General features: G+C 49.3%; 4 protein-coding genes; 2 read left to right on the top strand and 2 right to left on the bottom strand.

The window, feature by feature from the left end:
- Positions 1-215: 215 nt before the first annotated feature.
- CHC_T00004833001 (hypothetical protein) lies at positions 216-1,502 on the top strand. XM_005716167.1 is given in 2 exon segments: positions 216-1,466; positions 1,467-1,502. 1 exon segment carries the CDS (start codon positions 216-218, stop codon positions 1,464-1,466), a length of 1,251 nt encoding a protein of 416 aa, XP_005716224.1. The 3' UTR covers positions 1,467-1,502.
- Positions 1,503-1,505: 3 nt separating this feature from the next.
- CHC_T00004832001 (hypothetical protein) lies at positions 1,506-2,119 on the bottom strand. XM_005716166.1 is given in 4 exon segments: positions 1,506-1,511; positions 1,705-1,874; positions 1,982-2,057; positions 2,058-2,119. The coding sequence occupies 3 exon segments, from the start codon at positions 2,055-2,057 to the stop codon at positions 1,506-1,508; spliced, it is 252 nt and encodes an 83-aa protein (XP_005716223.1). The 5' UTR covers positions 2,058-2,119.
- Positions 2,120-2,368: 249 nt separating this feature from the next.
- On the top strand, positions 2,369-4,336 carry CHC_T00004831001 (hypothetical protein). The gene has a single exon (XM_005716165.1). The coding sequence runs from the start codon at positions 2,369-2,371 to the stop codon at positions 4,334-4,336; it is 1,968 nt and encodes a 655-aa protein (XP_005716222.1).
- Positions 4,337-4,479: 143 nt separating this feature from the next.
- CHC_T00010232001 (V-type ATP synthase, Subunit V0-e) lies at positions 4,480-4,831 on the bottom strand. The gene is made up of 2 exons (XM_005716164.1): positions 4,732-4,831; positions 4,480-4,595 (listed from the first exon to the last, which is right to left on the bottom strand). Exons 1-2 carry the CDS (start codon positions 4,829-4,831, stop codon positions 4,480-4,482), a joined length of 216 nt encoding a protein of 71 aa, XP_005716221.1.
- Between the last annotated feature and the right edge of the window lie 5,573 nt (positions 4,832-10,404).

Raw genomic sequence — 10,404 nt, 5'->3', positions numbered from 1 at the left:
AAGCTATGGAGCGTATATTGCAGAACGTACTCTGGGAGCAAGCAACCCTTTTTTGCAACCAATTCCCTTACAAAATTGGCTGACTTTCGATTTTAACCCCAGCCACCCTGCCGGACTTGTTATCAAACATTGCGCCCATATTCACTACTCTTTACGTTTGCACCTCCCTGAACGTCCAGGCCGTTGTGCCCTTCAAGTGCCCTTGATCCTGTGCCATGCTAGCCCGACTAACATTCCCTCGCCTTCTGCGACATGCAGTCCCGTCGTTAGGCAGCAGTCTCGCCTCTTCAAATCTGCCCTCAATCTGGCACGCCACGCACTGTACGGCTTCGGCGCGCACGGCGCCTGCGACACCAAACGGATCCTCCGAATCATGGGTGCCTTCCTTACGCACCTCAATTGAAGGCCATTCGTCGTCTGTCGATCCATTCGCTCTCGTCGGCGCCGACCTCGCGAAAATGACCCGCTCGATTCGTGAAACGGTATCGGTGCTGCAGCATCCGGTCTTGGACGGCGCTGCCTCTCACTTGCTCTCGCTGCAGGGTAAGCGATTTCGGCCCATTATGGTCCTCCTCATGGCTCACTCCACGGCCATGGTTGCCCCGGTCGTCCCGCCGCGCTTGCTTCCAAGTCAACTTAGACTCGCTGAGATTACAGAATTGATACATGCCGCTTCGTTGCTGCACGATGACGTCATCGATGTCGCTGATACCAGACGAGGCGCGATAAGCGTCAACTCATTGTTTGGAAATCAGCTCGCCGTACTTGCGGGCGATTTTCTCTTGGCGCGTGCGTCAGTCGCGCTTGCGCGCCTGCGAGATTGCGACGTCGTGGAATTGCTGTCGACTGTGATTGAGCACCTTGTCCGCGGAGAAGTGATTCAGATGAAAGGTGGTATTGGCGAAGTGTTCGGAGGTATTGGCGATGTGACTGAGCAAGCACGGGATGAGCAGAGCTCGTACCACAAGCCGAAGACTCAGTTCGATGCGTACATTGCCAAAACGTTTTTCAAGACGGCATCTCTAGTAGCCAACTCATGCCGCGCGGTCACGATGCTCGCAGCGCATCCAAAACATGTAGCAGATGCCGCATATCAATACGGCGAGAACGTGGGCATTGCCTTTCAATTGATCGACGACATGCTGGACATGACGGCGTCGGAGGATGCTTTAGGCAAACCGGTACTGAACGACATTACGCAGGGACTTGCGACGGCGCCAGTTTTATTCGCTCTTGAGGAATTCCCGGAGATCGGCCCGATGATAGACAGGCGATTTAAGCAGGATGGCGACGTGGAACGGACGCTCGAGCTTGTGGAAAAGGCGGATGGGATTCGAAGGACGAAGGCACTCGCCACGCAGCATGTACAAAAGGCAGTTGATGGGCTTGTGAGCGTTTTGCCGCCTAGCGAGCATAGAAGCGCGCTTATTAACTTGGGTAACTTTGTTTTAGAACGACAACGGTAGGAGCGAATTAAACAAATAGAGAAGGCTATTGTTTTACATCTATCGCTGATATGACCGAGATGATCACGCCGAACATGCTCTTCTCATGCGGCTTTCGCGGCCAATGGCGTACTTCGGCAGTCAAGCAGGATGCCAACATTAATTGGCAGTCATCCGAGTCGCTCGGTGCAGTCGCACTGGCAGAAGGCGGGCTAACCCGAGAGCAAGGCGGTTTCCTTTACATCGCTATCTACGAAGCGTCCTTCTGCGCTTGCTCCTTCGCGAGGGCGTCTGCTTGCTGTTTCTCCTGCTCATTCTTCTGGGCCTGCTTCTCGATCTGTTGGCGGCGCTCTGACTCCTTCCTGTGATGGAGACATTCGATGTAATCCTCGCGTGCGGGCGCGCAATCCGCTGGGATCGCAGCATCAGCTGCATTAGTCAACGGTAAAGAAGGCAGGGGTTAATACATGAACATGTGGAGTGGCGGGGGTAATGAGCGGAGCAGCGCTATGCAGATCAAGGAGGGCGAGGCTTACCCAAGCACTTTGTGAAGTCGAGCCAGAATGAATAGCAGCGGCCGGGACCACCGTTGATACCGAAGCCTGACGCCATTGCGTGTAGATCGGAAGGAAAACAAGATCCGAGATGCTCGACAGCTTAGCAGGAGCGCAGCAGGCAACGTGAGGTTATGCTGAAAAGCTCTTGCTGGTCTCCGAATTGGAGAGCAAAAATCATCGATGCATCAAAAAAAGCTAAATGGCGGCAATTCGGGATGACGTAAACCGCGGCCCTCTCTTCGTCTATTACACGAGCACCCCCACCCTCATGCCTTTATCTTCCTGCCCGTTCCCGCACCCCTACATCGTCCCGAGGAAACCCCCCCGCGGACGACCCTTGAGCACTCGTGCAGGGTCCTCCCCGCTATGAATCGTGCTCTGCTCAACCCCTTCGCATCCCAGGACCTGCCCAAGGGCGTCGAGGACATACTCGAGCGCGACAAGGCCACCTGCGTCTGCTTCAACCGCCACGGAAACCTTCTCGCTGTCGGCACCGTACACGGCCACGTCACGCTATGGGACTTTGATACACGCTCCGTAGCCGCCATTCTTGAGACGGGAAGGGACGACGCCCTTCGCATCCTCGATGTCGCGTTTCCGGCTCCGGGGAATGGCTCCGCAGTTCTCGTCGCCTACCATCCGTCTACGGTCCGCGTGTTTGATACCCTGTCCGCACGAGTTCTTTGTGAGCTCACGTTTGAAAAACAAATCCTTAATGTCGTTCCGCATCCCCGCCATGCTCTTGTGGCCATCGTCGTCCTTCGCAATGCGCATCCCTTGATATTGCATTTGAGACAGGGCGTCTATCATATTCCCGACGCCGCCTTTCACCATGTTCACGATCCCAGCGTATTGCTGTTAGCCCCTGCGAAGAACGGGCAGCATCTGGGCTTGGCGCCCAGCTGCTCGTTCAAGTCGCCCGAGAGACCTCACAACTCATTCGGGAATAAGACATTTTCCTCGCTGCCGGTGAGTGGAGACAATATCAAATTTTCAGTTCTTTGTGCGAAGGAGGAGTTTGAAAATGGCGTGTGTAAGGAGAAAAAGGGCGGTAGGAAGAAGAGCCCTTTTTGCGTAGCCTTCACAAGGTCGGGTGATCGAATTTTTCGGGGTGGTCCAAACGGGCTCATACGCTCATTTAAGTTGATAAAGCGAAGAGAAAACGGCTTTGATGAAGACACCACCGAAGTCACAGAGAATGGCGATGGCAAGTCGTTACCCAATGCGGAGCAGGATGAATACCCGCCGGATAACGATATTCAAACGGCGTCCTGTGTCTCCATTATTACTGTGCAGGGGCGGTCGGCCGTGCGTGCGATCGTCGTCAGCCGGAAGAACGGCAAAGTTCTCGTCAACTCGCACGATCGCTGCATGCGTCAATTCCTACGGGACCAGCTTCTGCAACGCGAGCTCGACAAGCCAAGCAATACCATCCCTGTCGTTGAACCGGTGACTACCTTCACTGAAATTGTCAACAAAACGCAATGCATTTCCGCCTGTTTCTCAAGCGATGGGGAGTATGTCGTTGGCGGTATGGAGGGGACCGAGCACAAGATTCATATCTGGCGCGCGGTGGACGGGCATTTAGAACTCACGCTGGAGGGAGCGCGCGAGGGAGTATCACAAATACAGTGGCATCCGTTGCGTGGTGTCATTGTTTCTTTAGGGATTGGAATGGGACAAGTCTACATTTGGGCGAAGAATGTGACAGAGAACTGGAGCGCGTTTGCGACGGAGTTTTCAGAACTGGAGGCAAACGAGGAGTACATCGAAGCTGAAGATGAGTTTGACCTCAAAGAACCGGAGGACGAGGAAACGCGCCTACGGGCTCGCGAGGCAGCCGAAGCTGCTGAAGTAGATGTGGTTTCCTACGAAGACTCTGGGTGGTTTTCTTCCGACTCCGAAGAAAGGGATACGTACTTTTATGTGCCTGCGGAGCCGATCCCAGACGAGAGCGACAGCGCACCATCACTTGTGAATGAGCTGATAAACGCGCGGCTACGTGAAAAGCGACGACCAAAGTCACCGTCACCCGCTCTTGAGAATGGAAGCAACCACATACGAACAAAACCGCGGGAATACAAACGGACGAAACAAGGTGGTAGTCGACCCGCCAAGCGCCCGAAGCACGGAAAGCGTAAGAGCGCAAGTGGAGACAGTTCAGGTGGGGAGCCGATCGCATTGACCTCTGCCGACGACGACTGCTTAGTGATACCGGTGAAAAATTATACTGCAGTGATTCAGGAGGAAGGGGTGGATGTGAAGGAGTTTAACGGCACGATGAAACCAGTGGCGGCAGACGGAATGGAAGTGGATGGGAGTAGCGCAGGGTAGGCGCACGGCGTAGAGTCGCGTGTACTTATTGACTTTGGAAAAACGGGGGCCCTGTATGGCGCTTAATTGATGCTTGGCGTCTTTATTGCGAGCTCGGAGACGAGGGGTTTGTGTTACAGTTATCACGGAGCAGTTAGGAGCACTTAGTGCGCGCCCTCTTTGATAGGTCTTACCAGCGGATGCAGTTGGTGCAGGAAGCATGTCGCCCACATGATGTACATGCAGACAGTGGCGAGCACAACGCTGAGTTGACCAAGACTGGGCGCGGGAAGCAATAGGAACGGAACGGCTTTGTTTGTTTGTCAGTCGAGATTCTTTTGAGAGGAGTATGCGCCACGCGGGAGAAAGCGGACGAGGGCAAGGAAGAAATGGGGATGGGGAGCGGGTAACGCACGCTTGAGCATCCTTGTCATTGCGGTAAATTGCTGAAACGACGAAGTATGCCAGGAGGCCGAGAACGAGGAAGATGACGGTGCCCGTGAAAAGCGCCCCCATCGTGAAGGGTTGAAGGAGGGAGTGGGGCGCAGAAGAGGTGCAGGCGACTGGCGGCTATCGCTAACGGAACGATGATGATGTGGTAGTCGGAACCGATGCCGTCGATACCGACTGCAATCCCCGTAGCCATTTTCGTAAACAGCGCAACGGTTGTTTCGAGTTCTCGCATCCTTTCTGACATTACAGTGGTGCAATTGTTTCCAACGCATGTCAGATTCTAAATGGGATGGTCCGTTTTCAATTGATAAATTATGCATCACAACAGAGCCATTCCCGCACAACTCATGTGATGCCAAGAACATCGATGCCTCTCCCTCAAGAGGGGGAGGCCCTGGCACCGTTATTTTGTGGGGGGTAATTTTATCAATGCATTATTTTGTTGCTGTGTGACGTGCCCTAATGGAAATGCCTTATCTTTAGTGATGTCCGGTGTCCGGGTGGAACCACGTGGCAGCTCAAAGTGCGCTGCCTGAAGTATGGCCCCATGTGAATGGTTGAAATTTATTTAATGAAATTATTGTCTAGATAGTTCGGAGCACATTATTGCATGAAAATATCGATTTTTCAAGGTTATGCGGATAAGTTGCAGTAATGTCTTTATAAACACTGCGCGCGGTACATTTTCCAGCGATCCGAAACAGGAAACGTGGCCGAGTGGTCTAAGGCGCTAGTTTAAGGCACTAGTCTTTCGGGGCGTGAGTTCGAATCTCACCGTTTTCAAGTCGCAATTTTTTTGATTATCAAACTAATTCTTTTTTTGAATGCGAGTACCCTTCGAAGGGTACAACACTTCATCAAATCAACTCTCCTCTCAACAACATCTTCATCCGCACTGGTGAAGTGAGGAGTGACAACACTCTGGACCAGAGAATACAATTCGGCTGCTTACATACCCAAGCATTCTGTGTCTCCCACATCAACAAGCGGAAGTCCCCGTCTGTTGTTAGTGCAATACGGTCTGAATAATTTTTTTTATTTGAGCAGCCGGATCCTCAGGAATATTCAAAACATCTGTCGCACGTGCCACTTGAGGAAGTCTGCTGCTTTCTGACAGTTTTCTGAGACAAGGATATGCCATCGCGAAAGTTCGGAAATATTCTTGCCGCTGAAAGACTCCTTCCGTAGTAATGCTTTTGTTTTTTGATTCGATATTTTTCTTTGATAGATGATCTAGGCGATTCTCTGCTGTGCATGACGGGTTCATCTTTGACCCCCGTTGCTTGTCAGTGGAAAGAACTCCAAGAATTTGAATAATGTCAACATGGGAAGCACAGGTTAAATCGTTCCTGTTATCTCTCAGCGTAAGAGATACATCTAATCTTAGCATCCCTTTCGAATACAGTTAAAGTTCAAGACATTCAATCACAGCCGACCCCCTTCGAGTTAAACATTGGGTCGGGTGAGCTTAACCAGTGCTCACTTCATGATTGTGAACCTTTTTGGTCTCACTCATATTAATGTTTTCTCTAAAGAAAACCAAGAGTCTTGTGACATAATAGAACTGCATTTTCTTGAGTCGACGTAGCAGCTCGAGTTACGAAACGCCATTCTTCTTGTCTCGGAGACCTTCTCTGACAGTTGCAATAGCGCACTTCGTGAGCCTGCATACGAAAATATGATGCCGCGTCTCATGAAATGTTTCTTTCTGTCGACCATACTTCTTTTTGTTTTATTCCCCCTCATTCTCGCTTGTGGCTGTCTTCCCATGAGCTTACCACAGGAATTCTACTTCAAAGAAAACGTCAATTTTGTGAAAGCTCGCGTGATGAAAATTATCGAGCCTCCCTCACAGTTTGGAGTTCGACGCATTGTTGCATCAGTGCAGCGCACCTACAAAGGCTGTCATCCTGCAACTCGCATCATCCTCCATACAGCAGCTTCGTCCGCATCATGTGGCGTTCATCTGCAAGTGGATGAGTCTTATGTTTTACCGCTTTCTGCAGCAAGCATGCCTTCAGTGAATTCCTGTCAGGTGTGATAGAAAACATCCCTTTGTCATTTTTTCATCCCTACGCATTTGACCGATTCTGACATGGCAAAACTTTTGATTCCTTCATGCGTTCGTAGTTTATTCGGAAATTCAGCACACTCACTGATACAGAGAAATTGTTCCTTCGATCCCGTAGCGTCTGCTGCGGTAAGAGATGCTCCTGCTTTACAAACGTTCCAAAGGTTAGTTGTGTTCGCGACCCATGTAGCTCGCGGGAGCTATGTGACCATGAAGGGGCTCGATGTGTTACCAACTACTGTGGCGGATGCTACGCCGAGTGGTTCGATGAGGATGGGCAATCGGTCTGTGAGAAAAACCCATTGTTTTAGTTTTCTTTCAAATTCTGAGATGACGTCAAAGGTCCAGAAAGGTACTGTGATTTTGAGACTCCACTATTTCCGTTAGTTGATGAACTGAACTCAGGAGCTTTTCAACGTGACGAAAAATTCCTCCATTTGTAAACGTCCTTGAGTGTTCAATCCACAGAACACTTTTACCTTATCACTCCCCTTCACTTCTCTGTCTTTCAATATATCTTGTCGACATGTCAGTACATGGGCCTGATCAATGAATTAGAATCTTCAGGCTAAACGAAAAGAAAGTTTATCCAAATTATCCAGTTTTATGTACGCAGTGGCAGAATGGCTATGATAGACGCAAGGATTGCGTGATCCGAAATTTTTGTTGAAGTCCCGAGTAACGAATTGTGCATTAAACTAATGCAAACCGGGGTGTTGAGGCATTCGAAGGGTATGCGTAATAAATAATTTTGTAAACACTTCTCATTCCTTTACATTACCATGTATTCCATGTAACTGGGGACATGCCAGGGCGGTTCTATTTCTGCCAATACATCGCATTTATTTATTTTTTACTTCATACTTTGGGCGGTCGAATGACCGCCCGGGTTGTTTTCTCTCGACGAGTATGACAAAACCAAACATACAAGACAGGGCATATCAGATATATTGGGTCTGTGTGAAGAAAGAGAGGTAGCTCTTTGGTCTTCTCCTCTCACTATCTCCTTGAATAAATAGTCTTAAAATAAAATCAGCAACATTCCCTGCAGTGATATCCTCTTGACATTAGATCCATGGCGATGCTGTTGCTAATGTGTCCACGAAGTGGCGAGTGTGCAGATGCGGGCATGGGTCTTCTAACAATTAGGAGACCGCATCTCTGGTTAAGAGGCGGGGGAAGGCGTCATGCTGACTACGTGCAACGTAGGTTCATAGATGGATGAAAATATAAACATGCAAGATCGGGAGGATTTGGATGCTCTTACATATTTGAAGCAGCACTTGCCAGTCCATACATAGCTTGTGTCCTTTTACGCGGGAGGGTCATTTCCCTGAAAAAGCCTTTTGGATAAGTAAATGTTACTGCATCATTGTGCTAGAGGAGAAAGCTTTCGATAATGTTCCATATAATTCGTGTTTTATACAGGAAAAGTTTTGCCGAATGCAAGCTTGCTGACTTTCAGGTAGCGGCCACCTGCAGTTTCATTTTGCACTGATAGTTCGTTAGGCGCTCCTTATATTTGCTATGGCGGATCTTTGTTTTCTATCAAGGGCCTCTTGTCATCAGTAAACTTGAGACTGAGAAATTAATCTCTCAACCCCAAACGTTTCGATTATGTATGACCATGTTTTACTTTCCAAAGCGGCGCAGGTCTCGAGTCGAAGCATATGCTGTTTTGAGAAGCTTTCGGCCTCGCCAAACGCCAAGTGCTGGCTTTATCACGAGATCCAGGGGAGCTCACCATCATAGTACATTACTACATCGCCTGGACGTCGGCAACAATGTTTTAATAGACGCTGTAGAAAACCCAGCTTCGGAAACTAAACTGGCTTTTGAAAGGTCACCACTGCTTCATTAAAAAAAGTGTGACCCAAAACTCTGGTTCACATTGCGCATGTCCTTCCGCGGATCACTTATGTGTCAGAGCAGCGATTGAGATAGATGCTAGGCCATGCCCAGAACAGCATAGCTCGAACGGTTGAAACTGTCTCGCAGTATGGATTTTCATTCACGTGTTTGTACAGTGGTGTATCCCTGTGCTCGTTTTTTGTGACGGCTATTTTTTGCCCCAGTCGGGTTATTTTCCCCCTGCTTCGGTCTTGTTCAGCGCTACGTCTCGAGAGTAGGTTCGTCGAACGCAGAATTGTGTTGTCGTTAAGAAGATATACGTTTTGTCTCCAGGAGACCCGTACTTTTCGAGTAGTGTCCTCCCGAAAAGTGTGGGGTGGTCCTATTTTGTGATCGGGGCATAAACCTCACAAAATGCACACAAACGTCTCAAAGTTCTCACGAGTTTTGTGAATCTCACTTTGTTTTTGTGAATCTCACTTTATTTTTGTGACGTCAACATCTCGAAGTGCTCTTTTGTTGACTGTTTTGTGATTCACACACAATTTTTTTGTGACTCTCACACCGTTCTGAGGGAAACGTCTCACAATCATCTCCAACATCAACAAACCATCACAAACCTATCTAAAAATCATAGCTGATGGCCTTGTTCTACAGACATTTTACGAGCTTCACTCTGGGGCTTGTGAGGCCTGCCTTGTTCGTCGAGAAGTGCGTCGCTCAGAGTCAAACTCCCTCTCATGGACAGGAGAGGGCCCATGTCGCTTCAGTGTAGGGCGAGAATGCCAGACCGTCCAGCAGCTGCAGCAGATAGCCTGCCTACATGTAGAACACCACTGCACCTGGCGTGAGCCCTTTCTAAGTGTCTTGGGTCGCCCGTCTTTTGTCCCTCTTTTGACCCAACTACATAGTACGCAGTAGGTTGGGGTCCCACTGACCTTCTCGTGCAATAAATTCCGGTTCAACCTACGAGCCTTGTGCGTACCAAAGTTATATTGCTCAGAGGCCTTCCGTTTAAAGTATGGCATGAGCTTCACTGACGTTTGTGCCACAGAATCATTTCGTTCCTCCAAAGCCTCCGCTCCCATTTCTTCTGTCCATTCTTGTGCTAACCGTCTAGCAAACGACCCAAACGTGTCACAGCTCGAGACCTTGTGTCTCAGGGAGGCGTACCCGATATTTGAATTAGCCCCCAATTCATTAGGTCCTGGTAGAAAGTTCCGTTCCCTCGCAATTGAAAGCCTGTACACCACAGCAGCATTGCATACTTGCATGCTTAGCAATCTAGCTATAATTGACGTCACAGGGTTCTCGCTAATGTTTGTACGTGCTAGAGTTTTAAGGTATCTGGAGATGACATCAACTCCGCCCTTTAAAGTGTTCCAAAAAACAGCCGCAGTAAGACGAATCATCCTACAGGGTGGTATCGGGGAGCCCCTTTGAATAACCTCTCTTCTAATGGCCTTGCTCAGGTTGTAGTAGGATACAAAACTGTAAATGTCAGAGGCATGACTGCTCTTCAACATTGTGTCGTATTCTTTAGGAACATTTGTTCCATCCATTCCAATCCACTCAAAAGTTGAGATTCGGACGCAGTCCAGACAATAGGTGTAGCTGTGGCGTAAAGACTCCGAGAACTCGATGACACAAGCATATAGTATGCTACCTTCCACAATAGAACCCCCTGTGCCAATGACAAAGATAACATTATTAA

This window comes from Chondrus crispus, genomic scaffold (genome assembly GCF_000350225.1).
Source record: "Chondrus crispus Stackhouse genomic scaffold, scaffold_251, whole genome shotgun sequence".
Classification (NCBI taxonomy): Eukaryota; Rhodophyta; class Florideophyceae; order Gigartinales; family Gigartinaceae; genus Chondrus; species Chondrus crispus.
This window is presented reverse-complemented; position numbering and strand designations above follow the sequence as displayed.

Coding starts and splice junctions, on each gene's coding strand:
- CHC_T00004833001 (XM_005716167.1), top strand. CDS start 216: ATGCTAGCCCGACTAACATTCCCTCGCCTTCTGCGACATGCAGTCCCG.
- CHC_T00004832001 (XM_005716166.1), bottom strand. CDS start 2,057: ATGGCGTCAGGCTTCGGTATCAACGGTGGTCCCGGCCGCTGCTATTCA. Junction 1,875..1,981: donor CGACTTCACAAAGTGCTTGG/GTAAGCCTCGCC, acceptor TGACTAATGCAG/CTGATGCTGCGATCCCAGCG.
- CHC_T00004831001 (XM_005716165.1), top strand. CDS start 2,369: ATGAATCGTGCTCTGCTCAACCCCTTCGCATCCCAGGACCTGCCCAAG.
- CHC_T00010232001 (XM_005716164.1), bottom strand. CDS start 4,831: ATGGGGGCGCTTTTCACGGGCACCGTCATCTTCCTCGTTCTCGGCCTC. Junction 4,596..4,731: donor CAATGACAAGGATGCTCAAG/CGTGCGTTACCC, acceptor TTCCCGCGCCCA/GTCTTGGTCAACTCAGCGTT.